This window comes from Sus scrofa, chromosome 15 (assembly GCF_000003025.6).
Source record: "Sus scrofa isolate TJ Tabasco breed Duroc chromosome 15, Sscrofa11.1, whole genome shotgun sequence".
NCBI classification, from domain to species: domain Eukaryota; kingdom Metazoa; phylum Chordata; class Mammalia; order Artiodactyla; family Suidae; genus Sus; species Sus scrofa.
In genome coordinates, this window is record NC_010457.5 from 57,335,924 (window position 1) to 57,361,452 (window position 25,529).

Genomic DNA, 25,529 nt, shown 5'->3' on the forward strand with positions numbered 1-25,529 from the left:
CTGCCATTTTAAACTTTGTTTTCCAGATGATTTTGTATCTCTTCTTTGTTCCTTTTTCTTTTTGCTTTTCCTTTTGTGGTTTGATGGTTTTCTTCTATATTATGCTTGAGTTCTCTTCCAAAGTTTTTGTTATAAGCAACTGAAAGAGCATGGTTGTGGGTTATTGCGATATGGATGCCTGTGAGCTGAGCAGGTGTGGGTGGATGGGCAGTGATGCTTTGGGCACTTTAACTTTGAGACACCTGTCAGCCTCTGGGCATAAGAGTAAGCAGGTGGTTGGAACTGTGAGCCAGGAGTTGAAGAGAAAGCTCCAGGCTGGAGAAATCAAGTGAGTTTTTGAGCACCAGGACTGAAGTCACCTGGGGTGGGCCCTAACCACCTGGGGGCAGGGCAGGTGCTGTTTTGTGTCATCTAGCAGGTTGTGGGCTCCAGAGCACTTCTGCTACCACTGACAAGAAGCTATTATCATGACGGTAGCACCAAAATGTTCACGTACCCAAATGTGAACCCAGAGTGGCTGTGGCTAACAGCAGATAGCTCACACACACAGCCGTAGGCTTCAAAACACAGAGAGGGAAAATGCCTTTTATTGTGAAATCACATATTAATTCAGCACAAATCAGGACATATGCAAGAGGAGTTCCTGTTGTGGTACAGCAGAAGTGAATCAACTAGTAACCATGAGGTCACAGGTTCGATCCCTGGCCTTGTTCAGTGGGTTAAGGATCCCACGTTGCCGTGAACTGTGGTGTAGGTCACAGACGTTGCTGTGGCTGTGGCATAGCTCCAATTCAACCCCTAGCCTGGGAGCCTCCATATGCTGTGCATGCAACCCTAAAAAGAAAAAGAAAAAAAAAGACATATTGCAAGAACATTCTGCAGTTGATTCTGTGGACTAAACAGTGGAAATGAAGCCTACCAATGTTTCATTTACATGAAGTATACACTAGGCTTATATAAAAACCACAACTTCAAGATCTAGGAAAAACTGTTCTGACTTGAAAAAGCATAGTTACTGTGAAAGGAATTACTTCAGCACTTACTTGAGACTTGTGACAAATGCAATATCTTCAAATATTAAGTTCTGAAATTGAAGACTTGTCAGCCTCAGGCAGAGGAAGCATAAAGATAGCCACAGCAGCGTTTATAGAGAAATGATCAACAAAGACTGGTGTATATCTAATAATGTAACAATATATAAACAAATGTATTTATTTATATTTATTATTTAAAAGGTGTGACTATATATTAGGAAGGCTATTTTAATAACAAGCTGAAGAAATGCTGCATGAATGTTTGATCTAAGCAGAAGAAAGGTACAGATCTTCCATACAAAAAGGTCAACTAGAATGAGATTGGATGTAAAGACCAGCTAACATTGAGTGTTCCACTCTTCATGTGACGATGTAACAAGGTTTGAAAAGTTACTTCAACTTGAAATTGGTATTGGCAGCCTCAACCTCCATAGGGCAAACATTAAAGCTTCACATATTAACCTTATTTAAGAACAGCCTCGCAATGAAGCAAGCTAATTTTATTTTTAATTTTATTTTATTGTGGTAAGAACATTTAACATGCGATACACCCTCTTAAAAATTTAAGTATACAATACATTATTGTTGACCATAGGTACAATGCTATACAGAGATTTCTAGAGCTTATTCATCTTGCTTAACTGGAGCTTTATGCCCATTTATTAGTTACTGCCGTTTCCCCCTTCTCCTTGTCACTGGCCACTGCATTCCTTTATTTAGAGTCTGTGAATTGATTTTAGATACTTCTCATAAATGGAATCATGCACTCTTCTGTGACTGGCTTATTTCACTTAGCAAAATGTTCTCAAAGTTCATCCATGTTTTTATATTTTACAAAATGTTATTCTTCTTTGAGACTGATTAGTATTTCATTGTATGTATGTACACCATTTTCTTTATTCCTCTGCTGCTAGACATTTCAATTGTTTCCATATCTTGGCTGTTGTGAACAGTGCTGCAGTGAACATTGGAATGTTTATAGCTCTTTAAGATCCTGGTTTCAATTATTTTGGATAAATATTCAGAAGTGGAGTTGCTAGATCATATGGTAGTTCTATTTTTAATTTTTGAGCAACATCCATCCTGTTTTCCATAGCAGCTACAGCATTTTGCTTTCCCACCAAGATCCTCTTGTGTGTAAGAGTTCCAATTTCTCCACAGCCTCTCCAGCACTTCTTGTCCTTTGGTTGTTATTTTTCAATAATATCAATGTGAGATGATAACACGTTGTGGTTTTGATTTGCATTTCCCTAATGATTAGAGACTTTGAGCATTATTTTTATATAACAGCCATTTGTATGTCTTTTTTTTTTTTTGGAAAAATACCTATTCAAGTCCTTAGCCCATTTTTTAATTGAGTTGTTAGGCTTTTTGGTATTGAGTTGTAGGAGTTCCTTATGGGTTTTAGATATTAACCCCTTATCAGATACAGGGTTTATAAATATTTTCTCCTGTTTCATAGGTTGTCTTTTCACTTCACTTTCTGAATTGTTTCTTTCTGGGCAGAAGCTTTTTAGTTTGATGTAGTTGCACTTGTTTATTTTTGGTTTGTTTCCTGTTCTTTTTGTGTCATACTCATGAAATCATTGCCAAGACAAATATCATTAAGCTTTTCCCTGTGTTTTTTTTTCTAGGAGCTTTACAGTTTCAGGTCCTATGGGTTTTCATTGTTTTTGTTTTTGTTTTTTGGTTTTGCATTTGTTTGTTTGTTTTGCCCTTTTAGGGCAGCACCCATGGCAAATGGAAGTTCCCAGGTTAGAGGTCAAATAGGTGCTATAGCTGCTGGCCTACACCACAGCCACAGCAACACCAGATCTGAATCTGCAACCTACATCACAGCTCACAGCAACGCTGGATCCCTGACCCACTAAGCAAGTCCAGGTATCAAACCCGCATCCTCATCGATACTAGTCAGATTCGTTTCCACCACGCCACAATGGGAACTCCCAGGTCTTAGTTTAAGATGTTTTGAGTTGATTTTTGTGTAAGGTATAAGATAAAATGTCCAATTTCATTCTTTTTTATGTGGATACCAGTTTTCTCAACACCACTTGTTGAAGAGACTATCTTTCTCCCATTGTATATTCTTGGCACCCTTGTTGAAGATCAATTGACCATATGTGCTTGAGTTTATTTCTGGGTTTTCTGTGCTGTTCCATTGGTCTATATGTCTGTCTTTATGACAGTGCTATATTGTTTGAATAACTTCATAATATATTTAAATCAGGAAGTATAATGCCTGTTCTGCTTTCTTGGGACTCATTTGGCTATTAGTGGTATTTTGTGCTTCCACTTGAATTGCAGTTATTTTTTTATTTCTGTAAAACAAAATGCCTTATGGATTTTTTTTTTTTTTTGTCTTTTTGCCATTTCTTGGGCCGCTCCCGTGGCATATGGAGGTTCCCAGGCTAGGGGTCTAATTGGAGCTGTAGCTGCCAGCCTATGCCAGAGCCACAGCAACAGGGGATCCGAGCCGCGTCCGCAACCCACACCACAGCTCACGGCAATGTCGTATCGTCAACCCACTGAGCAAGGGCAGGGATCGAACCTGCAACCTCATGGTTCCTAGTCAGATTTGTTAACCACTGCGCCATGACGGGAACTCCACCTTATGGATTTTGATAGAGATTGCATTGAATCTGTAGATCACTTTGGGTAGGATGGATATTTCAGTAATATTAAATCATCCAGTCTGTGAACACAGGATATCTTTCCATTTGTGTCATTTTTTATTTCTTTCTTCAATGTTTTGAAGTTTCAAGGAGACAAGTCTTTTACCTCCTTAGTTAAGTTTATTTCCAAGTATTTTATTCTTTTTTGGTGCCATTGTAAATGAGATTGTTCTCCTAATTTCCTTTTCAGAAAGTTTTGGTTGGTGTATAGAACCATAACTGATTTTTGTACATTGATTTTGTATCCTGCAACTTTACCAAATTGGTTTATTAGTCAGTTTTTTATGGAGTATTTTGGGTTTTCTATATATAAAATCATGTCATTTACAAATAGGACAATTCTACTTCCTTTCCAATTTGGATGCCTTTTTTTTTTCCCTAATTGTTTTGCCTAGGATTTCCAGTACTGTGTTAAATAGAAGTAGTGAAATTGGGCATCTTTGTCTTATTCCTTATCTTAGAGGAAAAGCTTTCCGTTTTCTACTATTGGATATTAGCTGTGGGATTTTCATACATGGCCTTTATTATGTTGAGTTACTTTCTTTCTACTCCTAGCTTATTGAGATTTTTTTTTTCATCATGAAAGGGTGTCGATTTTTGTCAGACACCTTTTCTGCATCTAGTGAGATTATCATGTGACATTTATCCTTTATTCTGTTAATGTGGTGTATCCCATTGATTAATTATCCTATGTTGAATCATCTTTGAATCCCAGGGACAAATCCTACTTGGTCACGGTGTGTGATCCTTTTAATGTGTTGTGTTTTGTTGAGGATTTTTGCATCAGTGTTTATCACAGATACTGGTCTGTGGTTTTCTTGTCAGAAAAAAAAATGTATCTTTGTCTGGTTTTGGTATCAGGGTAATTATGGACTCATAAAGTGAGTTTGGCGGTATTCTTTCCGCTTCAGTTTTTTGGAAAAGTCTGAGAAGGATTGGCATTAATTCTTCTTTAAATGTTTCAACAGAGACACCTTTTACGTATGTAAGATTGTCCTGTTGTATTTATCTTAAGCAGCTTACACACTAAAAGAAGGAAACTGTATTGGGAGTTCTCTCTGTGGTACAGTGGATTAATGATCCTGCATTGCTGCAGCTGCAGCATAGGTTACAGCTGCAGCACAGGTTACAGCTGAGGCTAGGATTCAATCCCTGGCCAGGGCATTTCCACATTCCATGGGTTCGGCAGAAAAAGAAAAAAAGACAAAGACATTTTTAAAGTTTTTAAAAGCCTAATTTGTTTAAAAGCCTAACTCTACCATGAACAATCACGATGTTTACTTTTTTGCAGTGAAAATTATTATTAAAGAAATGCATAGGAGTTCCCGTCGTGGCGCAGTGGTTAACAAATCTGACTAGGAACCATGAGGTTGCAGGTTCGATCCCTGCCCTTGCTCAGTGAGTTAACGATCCGGCGTTGCCCTGAGCTGTGGTGTAGGTTGCGGACGCGGCTCGGATCCCTGTTGCTGTGGCTCTGGCATAGGCTGGCAGCTACAGCTCCAATTAGACCCTAGCCTCGGAACCTCCATATGCCACGGGAGTGGCCCAAGAAATGGCAAAAAGACAAAAAAAAAAAAAGAAAGAAAGAAATGCATAATATGATTTTATTGCATGTCAGAGTATTGAGTGAAGTGAAATTTTTCATTAAACAAGTATTTGTTGATATAATTTTATTATTTATGGAGTATTATATTGATTTACCAAAACTTATAACTTGGTAAAGACATTTCCTTCTTTGAATTTGTATTCCAGAAGCCTGTGATATGGAATATTATATTGTGGAGCCCTTATTTAAAATGAAAAAACCTAAGTCATCACCTAAATTTTGCACTTCACATTTGTCTAACATAAATTAGCCATATATCAAAAATCACGTTTCACTTACTGCTAAAGCATGACATGACACATCCTGAATGTAACTGCATTTTGAAGTAATTGTAACCAGAAGGCATACATAAACGACCTGCACTTTGATTTCCTAGGAACTTCATCCTTTGAGTAAAAGGGAAGCATGGCCACAGCCACGTATAGCGGGGTGGTTCATGGGAGAGAAGGCTGGGGGGAAGCCAAGGCTGTGTGCTCATGGAGGCCCTCGATAGGTTCAGGGGAGGGTGCGAGCATGTGGGCAGGTGTTAATCCCACCTCTGCTGCTGGCTATCTTTGAGACCTCAGCAAGTGTCTTAACCTCTGTGAGCCTTTATCTGTTTTTATCTGTGTAAGGTGTCTAATAATACCTATTTCTCAGGTAGGCTTGAATCTGATGGTAAATTCTCAGTAAAGATTATTTACTCGCAGCAGTAAGAGAATGGGGAGGCTGGGGAGGACAAGAGAAGTTCAAAGTCTTTCCTGTAAGAAAACCCTGAGTAAGCCTTGAGGTTGCAGAGGACACTCTGATTTGGTGCTACAGAGGTCATAAAGTTTTATTTGCAGAATGAAAAAGCTCTCAAAAGCTTTAAAAAGCAGGGTTTTGTGCACCCTAAATCAAAAATCTTGACCAGAGGAGGTCATGTGATATGAGATCCTGGAACAGAAAGGATATTAAGGAAAAACTGAGGAAAGTATGGGCTCGAGTTAATAATAATAATAATGGGCCAATATTGACTCATTAATTGTGAGTAATGTACCCTATCAATGTAAGATCTTAATAAGAGAACTGGGTCTGGGGTGGTTGAGAACTCTCTGTACTGTCTGCCCAATTCTTCTGCAAATCTAAAATTTTTCTAAAAAGTGAAGTCTATCAATTAAAAAAATACGTATTCAACCTGAAAGCTGGGTAAGATTTAGATAGAGCAGAAGGCAGATGACAGCCCAGAGCAGACAAGGTCACGTGAGAAGAGACTGGTCACCTTGGAAGGACAGCCTGGCAAGGAGGACATGGAGTACCCACTCCTCCATCCTGGTCCACACTGCTGCCTCTCAGACCAGTGCAGGAAGTGGTTCAGCATTTGGTCCCAAAGGAGAGGCGATGCAGGGCAGCAGGTAGATATGGAACGAATGAGCTGCTTGCTCCTCTAACCGCAAACACAGACCTTTCCACTGTCATCAGGAAGCTTTCGTACAAGAGAAAAGACATAGAATTGAAATGAACTCAGCCCAGAGGTCTAGGTGATTTGGACAAAGGAGCCTTCGTTCTCTGGGCCCAGCGTCCTCATCTACAGAACAGGGCACATAGTTTAACCTTCTTTGTGGTGTCCCTAGGATGTGGTGCAAAGCCTGTGAGGCTGAGACCTGAGCATTACTCCAGGGGCTCAGCCTGGGACTACCTAGGACAACTGTTCTTCCCAGGAAGGGCCATTAGACCTCGACTCTGCCCTCCCCTCCCCTTTCTCTATTCCTGTAACTCTGGGACTCTCTCGTGTCCTCAGACAACCTCTCTGTTGCTTCTGGGCCCTGATGGTGTCTCCGTGGCCTGAAACACTCTTCACCCTTCCCCAGCTCATCCCCACCGCCCAGGTCACCACCTGCACAGGGCAGCCAGGACCTCCCACTTGAGCAGGGGCTCTTGCTGATGCCTCATGGTTTGTGTAACCCCCTATTCCTGCCGGGCTCTGATCTTCAGAGAGCAGGGTGGGGGAGTCTATCTTCATACTGTGTACTCAGAACCCAGTGCGTGTCTGGTGGCACCAACACAATAGGCACTGAATACTTTTCACTGAATTCAGAAAGAAACAGGGAGGGATAAATCAGGAGGTTGAGATTAACATATGCACACTACTGTATGTAAAATAGATAACCAACAAGGACCTACTGTATAGCACAGGGACTTATACTCAATATTCTGTAATAACCTATAAGGGAAAAGAATCTGTGAAAAAAATATGTGTGTGTATACACACACACATACACACATGGATGTATAACTGAATCACTGTGCTGTAAACCTGAAATTAACACAACATTGTAAAACATCTATACATCAATAAAACAAACAAGAAAGGGAGTTCTGTTGTGGCTTAGCAGTAACGAACCCAGCTAGTATCCATGAGGACACGAGTTCCATCCCTGCCTTGCTCAGTGGGTTGAGGATCTGGTATTGCCATAAGCTGTGGTGTAGGTCACAGACATGGATCAGATTCCACATTGCTGTGACTGTGGCATAGGCCTGCAGCTGCAACTCCAATTCGACCCCTAGCCTGGGTACATATACCACAGGTACAGCCCTAAAAAGACAAAAAACAAAGCAAGAAAGAAGCAGACAAATTCATAGACATGATAAATGGAATCTCCTGGCCAGTGGGTGCTGGGAGAGCAGCCAAGTCTGCCGACACCCCTCCAAACACCCCAATATCCTGGCATTTCTGTTTCTACTCTAAGACTATGTGCCAGGCTCTTGAGAGTTTTCTAAAGGGACCCTGTGGCCACCCCAAAGTCTGCGCCCCACCCCCCCCACCCCCCCAACTCTGCTGGAGCTGAGTTTCCTGACAGGACCTCACTTAGAAAGGACTCTTGGGAGTTCCCATCGTGGCGCAGTGGTTAACGAATCCGACTAGGAACCAGAGGTTGCGGGTTTGGTCCCTGCCCTTGCTCAGTGGGTTAACGATCCGGCGTTGCCCTGAGCTGTGGTGTAGGCTGCAGACGCGGCTCGGATCCCGCGTTGCTGTGGCTCTGGCGTAGGCCGGTGGCTACAGCTCCGATTCAACCCCTAGCCTGGGAACCTCCATATGCCACGGGAGCGGCCCAAGAAATAGCAACAACAACAACAAAAAAAAAAAAAAAAGACAAAAAGACAAAAAAAAAAAAAAAAAAAAAAAGAAAGGACTCTTGATTGAGAACAGTGGGTCTCAGGCTTTGAGCTCTGCACCAGGTCCCCTGAAGGGCTGTTCAAACACAGCCAGCCAGCTGGGCCCACTCCAGAATTGCTGACTCAGTAGGTCGGGGGATGAACAAGAAACTGTGTCTCTGACAGGTTCCCCAAGGGCTGCTGCTGGTTTGGGGACTCACTTTGAGAACCACTAATTTCCAGGGCTCTGGGGCAGCATAGAAAAGACTCCCCTGGGGCGGGGCATTCTCCCCTCACTGTAGGAGCCACTGCTTTTCCTTTAAGTGGAGGCAGAGAATTGTAGGGTGCTGTTCCCTGCTGACCTTTTGTCTAGAATCCAGAATTCTTAGCTGTATTGCTGTCTAAATGGTCTAAATTATTAGAATCACATAATGGATCAGACAGCTGACTTCCTACATAAGATTCTCCAAAAAGAAAAATTAGAAAAATGAAAAAATAATGAAAAATCCAAATCAAGCCTGATTTTGTGTTGACCAGGCCATGTTGTACACATTAATTTATTCACCCAAAAATGCTTGGGGAGCCTTGGGCCATACCCTTTAATGCTTTTTGTAAGTTAACTGCTCATGACCCTTCCATGAGCCTTGCTTGTAAGAAAGGAGTCTGAGCGCCTCTCAGCAGGCAGCTGAGTAGCCCTGCCTCCTGGCCACTTGCAGACCAGTGTAGGGCCTGGGTGCCCTGGGCTTGTCCTCCCACCCCCAGCTCCACTCACTCCTGTGATCAGCTTCTTTCCTTCGTTAACACAAACCTTCCTGTCCCAGACCCTGTGCTGGAAGCTGGATATTAGATGATAATTAAAATATTGGGAGACTCATATTGAAAAGTGCTTTCCTTTTCTCCCAGGGTGCAGATTTGCTAGATGAGCAATCATTTTGTGAGCTGCTGAGACCCCAGCTGAGATGGCAAAGAAAGAGCCAAGAAAAGTAGTAACTTTTACAAAGAATTTGTTTTATTCCATCAGAGAGATTATTGATTTTTCTTTTCTTTTTTGGCTGCCACGCAGCATATGGAGTTCCTAGGCCAGGGGTCAGATCCAAGCCATAGCTGCAGCAACCCTGGATCCTTAACCCACAGCGCCAGGTCAGGGGAGTCAAACCTGCATCCGAGAGGTTCCGAGACAGTGCCAATACTGTTGCCCACAATGAGAACTCCAAGAGATCATTATTTTTAAAAATTTTTTTTATTATGGTTGATTTACAATATTTTGTTAATTTCTGCTGCACAGCAGAATGACCCAGCCATACATCCATATACATTCTTTTTTTCACATTATCCTCAATCATGTCCATCACAAGTGATTGCACATAGTTCCCTGTGCTATACAGCAGGATCTCATTGCTTATCTAATCCAAATGCAATAGTTTGCATCTACTTACTCCAGACTCCCAGTCCATCCCACCCCCTCCACCCCCGCCCCCAGCAGCAACCACAAATCTGTTCTCCAAGTCCATGAGTTTGGTTTATTTTTCTGTAGAAAGGTTTGTTTGTGCCGTATATTAGATTCCATATATAAGTGATATCATATGGTATTTGCCCTCTTTCTTTTTTTTTTTTTTTTTGCCTTTTAGGGCCATGCTTGAGGCATATGGAAGTTCCGAGGCTTGGGGTCAAATCAGAGCTACAGCTGCTGGCCTATGCCACAGTCACAGCAACACTGTATTCGAGCCACATCTGTGACCTACACCACAGCTCACAGTAATGCTGGATCCCTGACCACTGAGCAAAGCCAGGGATCAAACCTGCATCCTCATGGATACTAGTCAGATTTGTTTCTGCTGTGCCAAGACGGGAAGTCCTTATCTTTCTCTTTCTGACTTACTTAGTAAGAATCTCTAGTTCCATCCATGTTGCTGCAAATGGCATTGTGTTCTCCTTTGTGGCTGAGTAGTATTCCATTGTGTGTAAGTACCACATCTTCTTAATCCATTCATCTGTGGTTGGACATTGAGGTTGTTTCCATGTCTTGGCCATTGTGAATAGTGGCACAATGTGATTTTAAAATTCCCCAAGAAGGTCGTTTTCTTGCCTTTTGAAAGGAACCACATTCTGTCTATGGAATGTGTATCTTCCAGGCTGCTCTTGCCTTTTGAGATAGCCCACACTCTGCCTACCTCTCTCAATAGATCTACTTCTTACCTATAAATAAATAAATAAATAAATAAATAAATAAATAAATAAAAATAAACTTATCCAAAAAAATGGTCTCTATCTTTTAAGGCATATACCATAGTATTTACAGATTAAACTATAAAATGTCTGAGATTTGCTTTAACATAATGCATCGCTGAAAGAAATCCAAGAAGGTCTAAGTGTAGAGAGTGCTCCATGTTCACAAATGGGAGGACTCAACAGAGTAAAGATGTCAGCGATCTCCGCATTGATACACAGGTTTGATATAACTTCTATTAAAATCCCAGCAAGATTTTTTTGTACTAGAGAGAAAATTATTCTAATGTTTTGTCTGGAAAGACAAAGGGACAGGAAGAGCTACGATAGTTCTAAGAAAGGAGAAGAACCACCATACCAAATTTCAAGGATTGTCATGCAGCTGTAGAAAACAAGACTGAGTGATACTGGAGAACAAAGAAATAGGTAAATGGAACAGAATAAAGAATCCAGAAATAGCACCAAACAAGCATAACCAAGTAGTTTTTAAAACTACTTTATTGAGATATAAACCACACACCATAAAACTCACCCATGTAAATTTCAGTGATTTGTTGGTATAAATTATTAATTTTAAAAGTAGTGATAGGAGTTCCCGTTGTGGCGCAGTGGTTAACGAATCCGACTAGGAACCATGAGGTTGTGGGTTCGGTCCCTGCCCTTGCTCAGTGGGTGAACGATCCGGCGTTGCCGTGAGCTGTGGTGTAGGTCGCAGATGTGGCTCGGATCCCGCGTTGCTGTGGCTTGGTGTAGGCCGGCAGCTGTAGTCAGCTTCAACCCCTAGCTTGGGAACCTCCATATGCCGTGGGAGCGGCCCAAAGAAATGGCAAAAAGAAAAAAAATAAAATAAAATAAAATAAAAGTAGTGATAAAATATTTTTTTAACTTTGCCATTTTACATGTTTAATTCAGTGGCATTATTTTCACAATGTGTGCAATCATCGCCACCATATAATGCCAAATTTTTTCATCACTCCAAATGGAAACTCGATAACCATTAAGCAATAAATCCTTGTCTCCCTCTGCCTACAGCCCCTGGTAACCACTAATCTAGTTCCTGTCACTAAGAATTTGCCTATTCTAGGTACTTATGTAAATGGGATCATACAACATGGGTCCTTTTGTGTCTAGCTTATTGCACTTAGCATAGGGTTTTCAAGGTTCATCTATGCTGTAATGAATATCAGAAACATCATTCCTTTTTATGGTTGAATACTGTTCCATTGTATTCTGTACCACATTTTGTTTGTCCATGTATCTGTTGATGGACATTTGGATTGTTTCCACCTTTTAGCTGTTGTGAATAATGCTGCTATGAACATGGGTAACTGTTCGAGTCACTGTTTTCAGTTCTTTTGGGTATATACCTAGAAGTGGAATTGCTAGATCATATGGTAATTCTATGTTTTGCTTTTTGAATTCCTGTCAAACTATTTTCCACAGTGGCTGCACTGTATATCTTCTTTGAAGAGATGTCTATTCAAAACATATACCCATTTTTTAATCAGTTTGTTGTTGCTGTTGTTGTTCTTGAATTGTAGGAGTTATTTATATATTTCTGGATATAAATCTCTTTTAAGATATATTATTTGCAAATATTTTCTCCCATTCTGGGGACTGCCTTTTAACTCTCTTGAGAGTATCCACTGATACACAAAATTTTGAAATTTTGATGTAGTCCAGCTTATACATTATTTCCTTTGTTGCCTATGCTTTTGGTGTCTTAGACAAGAAATAATTTCCAAATACAATGCAATAAAAACTTTCCCCTGTTTCCTTAAAAGGGTCTTATAGTTTCAGCTCTTATGTTGAGGTCTTTGATCCATTCTGAGTTAATTTTTGTGTACAGTGTTAGGGAAGGATCCAACTTCATTATTTTCATGTGAGTATCCAGTTTCCCAACACTCTTTATTGAAAAGATTATCTTTTCCTCCGCTGACTACCTTGGCATCTTTGTCAAAAATCAATTGACCATTTATGTTAGGTTTTTTTCCTGGGGTCTCTAATTTTATTCTAATTGGTCTATATGTCTATCATTATGCAAATACTACACAGTTTTGATTACTGTGGCTTTGTAGTAAGTTTTGAAATCAGGTAATTTGAGTCCTGACTTTTTTTTCTTTTTTTTTCTTCTTTATGGCCACAGGGCATATAGAAGTTCCTGGGCCAGGGATTAGATATGGCAACACCAGAACCTTTAACCCACTGTGCTGGGTCAGGGCTCAAACCCACATCTCCACAGCGACCTGAGCTGTTGCACTCTTAACCCACTGCACCACAGCAGACACTCCTCCAGTTTTTCTTTTTTCAAGATAATTTTGGCTATTTGGGGTCCCTTGGAATTCTGTATGAATTTTAGAATGAATTTTTCCATTTCTGTAAAAATGCCATTGGGATTTTGTTAGGGATTGCATTGAGTTTGTAGAACGCTTTGAGTAGTATTGTCATCTTAAGTCTACAAACCCATGAACGTGGGATGACTTTCTATTTATTTAGTTCTCTTTAGATCTTTTAGCAATGTTGTAATTTTCAGTGTACAAACCTTTTGCCTCCTTTTATTATTTTCAATACTACTGTAATAGAATTTAGAATTTTTTCTTTTCTTTTTTTTCAAAATTCAAAAAGTTTTTCTTTTTGTTCGTTTCATACATATAGAAATAAAACTGATTTTTGTGTGTTGGTTTATGTCCTGCAACTTTGCTGAATTTATGAGTTCTAACACTCTATAGAGTTTTCTACATATAAGATTGGGTCATCTACAAACAAATAATTTTATTTTTTCCTTTGCAGTTTTGATGACTTTTATTTCTTTTTCTTGCCTAATTGGCCATAACTTTCAATGTCAAATAGAAGTGTTGAAAGCAGACATTGTTGTCTGATCCTGATCCTAAAGGAAAAACTTTTAGTTTATCATCATTGTGTATGATGTTAGCTATGGTTTTTCATATATGACCTTTAACATGCTGGGGAAATTCCTTCTACTCCTAGTTTATTGAGTGTTTTTATTATGAAACAGTGTTGAATTTTGTCAGTGCCCTCTCTTGATATCAATTGAGATGAACACGTACATTTTTTCCCTTCATTCTGTTACTGTTGTATATTACATTGAATGATTTTAATATGTTTGAAACATTCTTGTATTTCAGAAATAAATCCCCATTGGTCAAAATACATAATCCTTTTAAAATGCTGTTGAATTCAGTTTACTAGTAGTTTTCTAGTTTAATTTATTAATTCTTTGTTGATATTTTGCATCTGTATTTATAAGGGATATTTGTCTGCCGTTTTCTTAAAGTATTTTCTCTGGCTTTAATGAGTTAGGAAGTATTTCCTCTTCAGTTTTTCAGAAGAGTTTAAGAAGGATTAATGCTAATTGTTATTTAAATGTTTGGTAGAATTCACTAGTGAAACCATCAAATCTTAGGCTTTTCTCTGTTGAGAGATTCTTGATTCAATTCCTTACTAATTATAGGTTTTTTGGATTTTCTCTATCTTCTTGAGTCAGTTTTATTACATGTTTTTCCAAGAATTTGCTCATATCATCTAATTTATCTAATTTGTTGGTTCAATTGATCATATTACCTTATAATTTTTTTTATCTCTGTAAAATTGGTAGTAATGCCCCACTTGGCCAGCTGATTTTTTACAAAGGTACAAAAGCAATTCAGAAAAGGAAAGATAATTTTTTCAGAAATGGCACTTGAACAGTTGGACATCCATAGGCAATAAAAATGAACCTTGACCTAAATCTCATATTTTATACAAAACAAAACCCTCAAAATGGATCACTGCTTTAAGTGTAAAAGGTTAAAACTATAAAGCTTTAGAAGAAAACATAAGTGAAAATTATTTGGACTGAGAGTTGGTAAAGAGTTCTTATATGTGACTCCAAAAGCATCACCCAAAACAGGAAAAATTTATAAATTTAACTTCATCAAAATTAAACTTTTGCTTTTTGAAAATTCTTGTTAAGAGGATGAAAAGATGGGAGTTCCCAGTGTGGGTCAGTGGGTTAAGGATGCAATGTTGTCTCTGTGAGGATGTGGGTTCAATCACATTAGTGGGTTAAGGACCTAGTGTTGCCACAAGGTGTGGTATATATTGCAGATGCAACTCGGATCCTGTGTTGCCATGGCTGTGGTGTAAGCCTACAGCTCTGAGTCAACCTCTATGCTGGAACTTCCATATGCTGCAGGTGTGGCCATAAAAAGAAAAAAAAAAGATGAAAAGATAAGCTACAGACTGACACAAAATACATACAAACCATATATCTGACAAAGAATTCATATCTAGAATAAATACCGAACTTTCAAATCTCAACATTAAAAACTATACAAATAGAAAATAGGAAAGAAAAAAAAGCACATGAAGAAATACCTTACCAAAGAATATACATGAATGGTAAATAGGCACGTGAAAAAATACTCAACACCACCTGCCTTTTTGGAAATGCAAATTAAGACCATAATGCAATATTACCATACACCTATCAGAATGTCTAAAGTGTAAAACAGTGACAATACCAAATACTGATAAGGATGCTAAGAACTGGATCTTTCATACATAGTGGTGGAGTGTAAAATGGTATAACCACTCTGGAAAATAGTTTGGCTGTTTCTTAAAATTCTAAACTTTAAACTGTCATATGACTGAGCAGTTGTACTCCTGAGCCACCACATTTATCCCAGAGAAATGAAAACTTCCATCTAGGGAGTTCCCCTCATGGTGCAGCAGAAACGACTCTGACTAGTATCCATGAGGACGCAGGTTTGATCCCTTGCCTCACTCAGTGGGTTAAGGATCTGGGGTTGCCGTGAGCTGTGGTGTAGGTCACAGACAGGGCTTGGATCTGGTACTGAAGTGGCTGTGGCGTAGGCTGGCAGCTGCCTATAATATCCTAGACCTGGAAACCACCTGAATGTCCTCTACTGGGTGAATGTTCAAACAAGCATGCATCTATTGCATGGAATGCTAGTAAACAATGAAAAAAAGAAATGAAGTAGAAATGAAAGCAACCACTTGTTTGGATCTCAAGGGTCTGAGGGAAAAAAAGTCAGCTTCAAAAGCTTACATACTGGAGTTCCCGACATGGCTCAGCATGTTAAGAACCCTGACATAGTGTCCCTGAGGATGCAAGTTTGATCCCTGGCCTCACTCAGTGGGTTAAGGATCCTGCATTGCTATGGCTGTGGTGTAGGTCAGCAGCTGCAGCTCTGATTTGACCTCTGCCTGGGAACTTCCATATGCTGCAGGTGCGGCCCTAAAAAGAAAAAAAAAATGAAAATGTCTGACAACGCCCTTCCTGTGCGTTGGGAGGCTGTAGAGTGGTGGTAACAATGCTCTACACTGTCTGAAGTCTAAGTTGCTAGGATAGTTTGGGGAGCAGTCTGGCGTCCCCAAGACCCAGGGAGGATGTCCCTTGGTGCCTATACCCAGGAGCATGAATTCATGCCACAGCTAGTGGGGGCATCCAAGGGGACAAAAGTCTCAGCTATACAATGATTCATGGTTCCTTCAGGAGCCACAGAAGTTTTTTGTTTTTTTGTTTTTTTGGTTTTTTTTTTTTTTTTTTTGCTTTTTAGGGCCGCACCTGTGTCTTTTGGAAGTTCCCAGGCTAAGGAATTAATCGGAGCTACAGCTGCTGGCCTATGCCACAGCCAGAGCAATGTGGGATCCAAGCTGCATTCCTCAACCTACACCACAGTTCATGGTAACACGAGATCCTTAACCCACTGAGCAAGGCCAGGAATCAAACCCGAAACCACATGGATACTAGCTGGATTTGTTTCTGCTGAGCCACAATGGGAACTCCCCAGAACTTTACATATACAATATATTTGTGGCATGAAAGTTTCACTGGGGCGGGGGGAAAAGGATGTATTATAAAAGGCTCTTTGGTTGGGGGAATAATGAAATAGAAGTTGGGAAACACTGTCTGGGAGAAACTCTGGGATGTGCACCCAGGTGGCACATGGGTCTCTCTGCAATACGCCAACGTTCCAACCAGCAACAGCCCAGTAAATGACCCACCGTTCATTCTGCAGCAGTTTAGCACCTGTAAAACTGCAAATACTCAAAAAATGCAAGACCAATCATCAGTTAGGCTGAATCATCACAACTGCATGAGCTGTTGAGTAAAAAAGCCAATCAGAGAAGAAAAGCTACTGGATGGTTCCATTTATATGAGGTCAAACAATGCCAGACTCAACAGAAATAAATGCTAACACAAAGACAAGTGTGGGGGAGTTCCCGTCGTGGCGCAGTGGTTAACGAATCCGACTAGGAACCATGAGGTTGCGGGTTCAGTCCCTGCCCTTGCTCAGTGGGTTAACGATCCGGCGTTGCCCTGAGCTGTGGTGTAGGTTGCAGACGCGGCTCGGATCCCGAGTTGCTGTGGCTCTGGCGTAGGCCGGTGGCTATGGCTCCGATTGGACCCCTAGCCTGGGAACCTCCATATGCCGCAGGAGCGGCCCAAGAAATAGCAAAAAGACAAAACAAAAACAAAAAACAAAAAACAAAACAAAACAAAAAGACAAGTGTGGGTATAATTTATAAAAAAAGCTTGAAATATTGGATATTTCTAAAGAGAGAGAAGGAACTGATATTGGAGTAGGGCATATACAGGAGATTGAATTCTAAGATTCTGGCATTTTCTTTTTCATTGTTGTTTTGTTGTGTCTTTTGTCTTTTTAGGGCCGAACCCACAGCATATGGAGGTAGACTCCCAGACTAGGGATTGAATCAGAGCTACAGCTGCCAGCCTACTCCACAGCTACAGCAACGCCAGATCCAAGCCTCATCTGCGACATACACCACAGCTCACAGCAGTGCCAGATCCTTAACCCATTGAGCAAGGCCAAGGATGGAACCCACAATCCATGGTTCCTAGTCAAATTCATTTCTGCTGCATTTTGGTGTTTTTTGGGGGTTTTTTTTTTGTTTTTGTTTTTGGCATTTTCTTAAACAGGATGATAAGTATAATAGGTGTTCATTTATTAATTTTCAAACAATATTTGCATGTATATACTGCGTATTTCTTTGGAGATGTGTGTATGTATATATCACAATAAAGTGTTAGCATTTTAAAGGACTTTATCCCATGTATACCTGACCCATTGGTAGGCGGTTCTGAATTGAGTTCAACAGGCAGGGACTCTCAAGTGTCATCCTGAGGTACATATTTATGTGTCCTTGTTTACGGAGCTGGTAGAGGCAGAACAGCAGGTGATGTACAGTGATGTGAAAGTCGACCAGCGCACTCTTTCAACAGACTACCTTTCTGCAGCAAGAATAGTTTGAGAACCTGGTCCCCAGACTTCTTCCCTCCTCTCAGAGAAGGAGCTTTTATCCCCGAAAGGCTTTTCCTTTTCTCCGCGTGTCCCCTGCCTCAGCTTCTCTTTGCCAGCTGCTCTCTCTCCTTCCAGCCCTCCCTGATGGAGCTTTGGATGTGGCCCTGCGTGCAGACGAGGCGGGCAGTGAGGAGGACCTATACGAGGACATGCACAGCTCGGGCCATCACTACAGCCACCCTGGAGGGGGCGGTGAGCAGCTGGCCATCAACGAGGTAGGGTCAGGGCTGCTGGCACGAAGGGAGGGGGCTGGGACACATGGGCTGCCCATCAGGGTGACTTCAGCATGCTCATGCTAGCCTGGGTGTCCAGCCTTTGTTTTCCAAGTAGATGACAGTTGGCACCAGTGTGCACACGGCACAGTTGCAGCTTGTGGTTCTCACTTTAGAATGTGGTGTCGGAGTTCCCGTCATGGCGCAGTGGTTAACGAATCTGACTAGGAACTATGAGGTTGCGGGTTCAATCCCTGGCCTTGCTCAGTGGGTCAAGGATCCAGTGTTGCCATGAGGTGTGGTGTAGGTCGCAGATGCGGCTCAGATCCCGAGTTGCTGTGGCTCTGGTGTAGGCCGGTGGCTATGGCTCCAATTAGACCCCTAGCCTGGGAATCTCCATATGCCAAGGGAGCGGCCCTAGAAAAGGCAAAAAGACAAAAAAAAGAAAAAAAAAGGGGGGGGGGAGAATGTGGTGTCCACAAGTACAACTTATCAAAGCCAGGACGCTCCCCCTCTGCCCTCATGGGACCTACAGGGAATGCAGAAGAGCAGATGGGATACCCAGAACCTGTGACAGAACCCCTGTAATGCCGTCCTGGGTGGGAGAAGCTCTGCTGGGTAGGAAGGAGGCCAGGGCTTAGCCCCTGACCCTCCAACCATTTGCCGGGTCAGAACCAGGATAAGACAAGGAAAGGGGATTTCTCCCCTTCTGATTCCAAGAGCTCAGAGTATTGCTGTTGCTATGACAACTGTGTAGCATATGTTACCATTTGGGGCTGTTTCTACCTAAGCAGAAGAAATTCATGAGAACTTTAGGAAAAACCGATTCCCATACCAAGTTCTCCCCTTGCATTCTCCAAGGAGGAAGACTTCTGAGACTTTAATGAGCCTCTCTTTTTCCCACTCATACTTCACTTTTCTTCCCTCTCCTTTTTCACTTCATTTGGAGAAGAGTGTTAAATCATAATGTTTTAGGTAATTGGCACACGTTCTGCTTTGGTCATGATATAAACGTGTTTCTGCTTCATTCAAACCAGAATAGGACCACCTAGGATCTCGCAGATTTTTCCCTCAGGAGGAGATCAGTGTACAGACAGCTTCTAATATTTCTGTGAATGATGGGCTGGCTGGTCTCAGAACCCTTAGGGATTGTGGTGTCCTCGTTACCTACTTGACCATCAGTAGTGCATCAATGCATCTTACAGGCCCAGCTCTGAATGGTGATTTAAAATAGCCATTAACTAATGATTTATCCAAGGAATTCCCACTGTGGCTCAGCAGGTTAAGGACCTGATGTTGCCTATGTGAGTATGCGGGTTCGATCCCTGGCCTCACTCAGTGGGTTAAGGATCTGACATTGCTGTAGCTGTGGCATAGGTTGCAGATGCATCTCGGATTTGGTGTGGCTGTGGCTGTGGCATTCCCTAGCCTGGGAACTTCCATGTGCCACATGTGTGGCCCTAAAAAGGAAAAAAGATTTATTCCAAATACATGATGCATAAGAAATAAACATCCAAATACGTTGGGTTTTTTCTGATATATGAAGTCTTTCTCTAAGTGCTTCTCATAAGCTATTTTGAATGGAAGAGGCTCCAATATGATAGCATCTAAAACAGAATTCATGAGAACAGTTTGCTTTTCCTTGAAGACTCAGCCTCCCTCCTCAGTCTTGGGGCCCAGCCTTGGTGGGAGGCCTCGTGGGGCAGGGGAAGAACCTCCCACCCCTGGATGGGAGCCCTTCCTGCCAGGGACCAGGTATGGAGACCTGAGCAGGTAACCCGCTGAGCACTAGTTACTGAACTGTAAAATACAATGACCATGCAGTTAAAGGAGACAGACTGAAATGACAAACGTCAGTCACATGACACATGGTAGGTTCCCCAGTAAATTTCCAGTGGTGAGGAGGAGGAGGATGAGGGAGGGATGGTAACAGAAAGCTTTCAGGGACTCTGAAGAGGTGTGGGGTCTTCAGGCTGGCCATCAGGCTGCACTGTTAGAGCAGTGGTGGAATGTGGTCCATCACCAGCAGCAGCTAGTGGGGAGGTGCTTTTGTGTCCCTTGACTAATTGTTCCATCTGAGATGCTTGGGACGAGAAAAGCCAGGAGAAGAAAGAGAACTTTCTAAAGGAAGCTTCTAGAATAAACAGGCTCTGGCAGAGGGTATGTTTATAAGGGAAATGAAGGTAATTTAGACTATGCATTGTCCAGGACTTACTTTGGCTGCATAAAGAATTTGTTTCCTGTTTGGTTCAAAGGTCCTGCCTGGTATTTGAGTTACCAAGTGGACAGGGTGGTGATATTGAACTTATGTTTAGAGCCCTCCCTCTGTGCTTCCAGGATGCTTGGTCTTCCCTGGGCCCTGGGAAAGTCCCTGGGTGGAGGACGTGGCTCGGGCAGACAGCAGAGCCCCTCCAGTGATGGAGCAGGGTGATGCAGGGCAAGGCCTGGGCTGCTGGCTTGGTCAGCACCCACCGGGCTGCTTTCCCCACCAGTGCTTCCAGATCCTGATATAAAAAGCACTGAATCGGTTACCACAGCATGCAGGACAGGGCCTGGGTCTGGCCTTGAGACTGCTGCTGGCCAGTGGAGGACCTGCTGCAGGTCATTCCCATCTCCAGCCTGTTTCCTTCATGTGGGGTGGACATGGCACCTGGTCCTCATTGGCATGTAGGAGCATCACTGTGCCTAGGTATACTGGGTACCTGGGAAAGGCAGTATTTGTTAACAGTTGGTTGGCAGCATCAGATTCACTTTATCAGGACCTCCAAAGAAACATGAGAGGTGATTCTCCCATGACCGGCTGCTCACATCTGTCTCACATGCACAGCAAGAAGGCTTGCTGGGGGTCAGCCCTGGTCCCAGACTTGGAGATAATAGAAGCAACAGGTGTCAGAGAAAAGTCAGTACTAAATAACATTTGGCTTACTCTAAAATCATATGTTTACTTGGATTTTCTAAGAACACATGGGTGTCATGTTCTAAATGGGGACACTGTCTTGTTCCTGTTGACCTAAGAAGGAAGGATCACTCCTCAATTTACTAAGCAGGAGGGGAGCGAAATCACCTGGCCAGAAGGGTGGGGGACTGGACAGTGATGAGGGTGGAGAGGAGAAACAGTGAAGCCCTTTTGTGTTCTGGGTAAGTGAGGAGTGCATGTGTGTGCAAGCATGTGAGGGTCTGGGTGTAGGGAGCATGTGTGTGTGTGTTGCGTGTGTGTGACACACACTCACTAAATGTTTAGTGTGTGTCAGGCCATGTCCTAGACCTGGGGCAGAGCTGTACTGAGGATGTAGTCCTGCTTTCAGGGAGCTGACTGCCAGGGTGGGGCAGGTGGTTCAAGTCTCTGAGGGCACCAGGCCTTCCTGCATGTGTCCTAATGGAAGTGAGAAGGGGGTGCAGTGTCTTGTTCATTCTGTATTCCTTGCACCTAACTTGTGCCTGAAGGATGTTAATGTCACAGCCCAGAAGTATCCCCTTTTCTTTCTGCATTGTCCCCTCCAGAAGCCCATGACCCAGGCCGGGGCCTGGGCCTGTCTCCCCAGGTTGTTTTGGGTTTTTTTTTAGGGCCGCACCTGCAGCATATGGAGGTTCCCAAGCTAGGGGTGAATCGGAGCTACAACTGCCAGCCACAGCCACAGCAACACCAGATCCGAACCACGTCTGCGACCTACACCACAGCTCGTGGCAATGCCAGATCCTTAACCCACTGAGTGAGGCCAGGGATTGAACCCGCATCCTCATGGATACTAGTTAGGTTTGTTACAGATGAGCCACGACGGAAACTCTCTGTCTGCCCAGTTCTTCACCCTCCTCTCACCCTCCCCCTGCCTCCCACAGCTCTGGCTGTGCCCTCCTGGGTGTCATCCCTGAGGTGAGGCCTGAGGACATTCTTAGCGCAGGAATGTTTTTCAGAAGAGCTGAGAGCTAAAAGTAGGTGGTGTTTTGGAAGACATTGTTCCCTTTTCATTTTCACCCCCACACCACTAAGTTGTGAGTTGGGTGCAGCTCCCAGCCAGGAGGCCTGGGGATCTCCTGGTGCCCACCCACTGCCCTGCAGATTGCTGTCTCCCCTCTGGGCCAGGCTCTGCTGCTCTGAGGGATGGCAGGCATGTGGAGCCAGTTCGCTCTCAGCTCTGCCCACTTCCTGTGTGGCCCTGAGGGCCTCCATGTGTATGGCTCCCCTCCAAGCATCTGTGTGTAGAGCTGCTCTGCTGCAAGGGGAGAAGGGGGGCTGGGGGCAAGATCTGGATCATCCTGCCAATAGGAGATGGCACCCAGACTCGAGGGCAGACAGATGTAAAGCTTGTCCTCAACCTGGGGCTTAAGGCATAAAAAGAGCTTTGACAAGAATCAGGCCAGCACAGCAGGCCTGCTCAAAACGACCAGGCTACAGGGTCACCAAGGGTTGGAGACAGTCTGGCCATCTTCTTGCTCCCAGCCCTTCTTGGTGGAGCATTTAGAGAACACTGCAGGATGTGAGGCTGGCCTGTGACCACCCCATCATGGAGTCAGTCTGACCTCTCCAGGAGTTCCTGCCTTTACCAGTGCCTGTCACCCTAGGTGTCTGTCCCCAGACCTGACCTGGCTCTCCCACACACATACACACACAGAAATCGAACATAAAATCACCCACATGGAAACACTCAGCCTCTGCACATAGGAGGAGGAGCCACAGAGTTGAGCTTGAAGCCTGGAAACCTCTGCCTACTTCTGAACTGCTTTTCAGTCTCCTTGGCCCCCTCTGCTGCAGCTTTCTGACTCCCCACTGAGGATGGAATAAGATGCCTCCACCTGTACAGGAGGCAGTAGAAACTCCTGGGTACATGACATAGAATTTTTTTCTTAAGCAGCTGAACCACATGCAGAAGAATGAAATTAGACTCTCAGAAATCAACTCAAAATGGATTAAAGACTTAAATGTAAGACCTGAAACATAATCCTACTATACACCCAGAAAGAAATGGGAAAAGCTTCCTGGCATTGGTCTGGGCAATGATTTTTTGGATATGACACATTTGGAAAGCACAGGCAGCAAAAGTGAAAATAGACAAGTGGGCTTGCATCAAACTAAAAAGCTTTTGCGCAGAAAAGGAAACCATCAACAGAGTGAAAAGGCAACATATGGGGAGGGACAACATATTTGGAAACCATATATCCTATAAAGGGTCAATATCCAAAACCTCTAAGGAACTTATACAACTCAGTAGCAAAGCAGACAAAACAAAAAACAAATAATCCAATTAAAAATGGGTAAAGGACCTGAATAGACATTTCTCAAAAGAAAATGCTCAGTCTCCCCTGCTCTCTGCCTCTTTTTTTTTTTTTTTTTTTTTTTTTTCTGTCTTCTTTTTAAGGCCAAGGGTATGGCACATGGGGCTAGGGGTTGAATTGGAGCTGCAGCTGCTGGCCTACACCACAGCCACAGCAACACCAGATCTGAGCTGCATCTGCAACCTACACCATCGCTTATGGCAATGCCAGATCCTTAACCCACCGAGCAGAGCCAGGGATCAAACCTGCATCCTCACAGATACTAGTAATGTTCATTACTGCTGAGCCACAACAGGAACTCCTAAAATGCTCATAGTCTCTTGACATTGCAGTATCAGGGAAATGCAAAATCAACTATGACATATCACCTCACACCATTCTAATGGTTATTATTAAAAAGACAAAAGAGGGACTTACCATCGTGGCTCAGCAGTTAATGAACCCAACTAGTATCCATGAAAACGTGGGTTCGATCCCTGGCCCTACTCAGTGGGTTAAGGATCCCATGCTTCTGTGAGCTGTGGTGTAGGCCAGTAGTTACAGCTCCGATTCAATCCCCAGCCTGGGAACCTCCACATGCCGCAGGAGCGGCCCTAGAAAAGGCAAAAAAAAAAAAAAAAAAAAAAGTCGAATGGTTGCCAGGGGTTAGGAGGAGAAAGAAATAGATGTTGGTCAAAAGGTACAATGTTTTAATTATGCAAGATGACTAAGTTCTGGATATCCAATGTACAGCATGGTGAGGAGAGTTAACAATATTGTACTTGAAATTTGCTAAGAGGTCGATTCTTAAGTGTTCTCACCACATAGACAAATTGGTAACTCTGTGAGATGATGGATATAGTAATTAATTTGACTATGGTAATAATTTTACAGTGTATATCAAAACATCATATTAAACGCCTTAAATATATACAACTTTCGTCAGTGATATACTTCAGTGAAACTGGGGAGGGAGGGTTAGCGGCTGAAGAAGCCAGCTGCTTTCCCATAGGAACAAAGTGCTGCTCTGATCTGGGGCAAGGTCAGTAAGGAAGGTCCTGAGTCACCTGAGCCTGGGTAGTGCCCCTCTGTGCAGAGTTCAAAACCTTGGGCGAGTTTATGATAGGGAAAATTGCCTGAGCCGCATTTACTCCTCTGTGAAGTCGGGGCCAAGGGCAGCCTTTGGTGTTACGACTCAGGCCCCTTGGGGATCCCCAAGACCCCCGGCACCCCTCAAGACCCCCGGCACCGTGGAGCGTCACTGCCCTCGAGGTTCCAGGACGCTGAGACCCTTAGCAAGGAGGCGCCGCCGGCAGAGCGCAGCGCACTGGAGCTGCCCGGCCCCGCCCACACCGGCCGCCGGGTCGCCGGGCTTAGGCCTGGGGAACGCGGCGCGCGTGGCGAGGGAGCTGCCCCGGCGGGGCGAGCGCCGCGGCTCCGCCCACCTCCGGGCGCTCCGGCAGCCCCGCAGCAGCCCTATCGCGGCAGGATCTCCGGGCGCGAGGGGCCGCGAGGCCGGGCGCCATGGCCAGGGCTCCGCAGTCCCGGCGCCGCCCAGCGCCGCCCGGGAGCGTCCTGCGCGCCCTGCTGCGCTGCAATCTGCCCCCCGGCGCCCAGCGCGTGGTGGTCTTCGCCGTGCTGGCGCTGCTTGTCCTCATCAACGTCGTGCTGATATTCCTGCTGGCTTTCCGCTGACCGCCGGGGTGAGTGGCGCCGGCGTGGGCACCCTCCGCCGCTGCGCGTCTTCCCTGCCACACCGCTCCAGCCGTGGCTGCCCCAGGCCACAGCGGTCCGAGGTCTCACCGCCCGCCGAGGGGAAGCCTCCCCCAAGCCCCGTCCCGCGCCGGGGCCAGTCTGTGTGTGTGTCCCCCAGGGTGCGGCCGGGCAGGTGATTCAGGGGCGCGGTGACACATGTACCACGGGGTCCTTATGTCTGTTCTCTGTGCTGACTGTGTGTGTGTGTGTGTGTGTGTGTGTGACTAAAATGGCGCGTCTGGGTGTGTAATTGAGGATGCAGATGCAGCTGTGGCCCTGGCTCTCTGGTTGTCAGGGAACCATGCGCATGT

The 25,529-nt window shown here is 43.7% G+C and overlaps 1 protein-coding gene across 5 annotated transcripts in view; it reads left to right on the forward strand.

Annotated features, from left to right (window-relative positions):
• ARHGEF4 (Rho guanine nucleotide exchange factor 4) overlaps positions 1-25,529 on the forward strand; it is a 117,863-nt gene that overhangs the window by 75,152 nt on the left and 17,182 nt on the right. For 4 of the 5 annotated variants that reach the window (XM_021075746.1, XM_021075745.1, XM_021075747.1 and 1 more), the window contains one exon: positions 18,077-18,216. In XM_021075746.1, the coding sequence (XP_020931405.1) occupies positions 18,077-18,216 (140 nt within the window). Of the gene's footprint in view, positions 1-18,076; positions 18,217-24,518; positions 25,167-25,529 lie in introns of those variants that run through there. The other variant, XM_021075748.1, reaches the window with a different exon arrangement.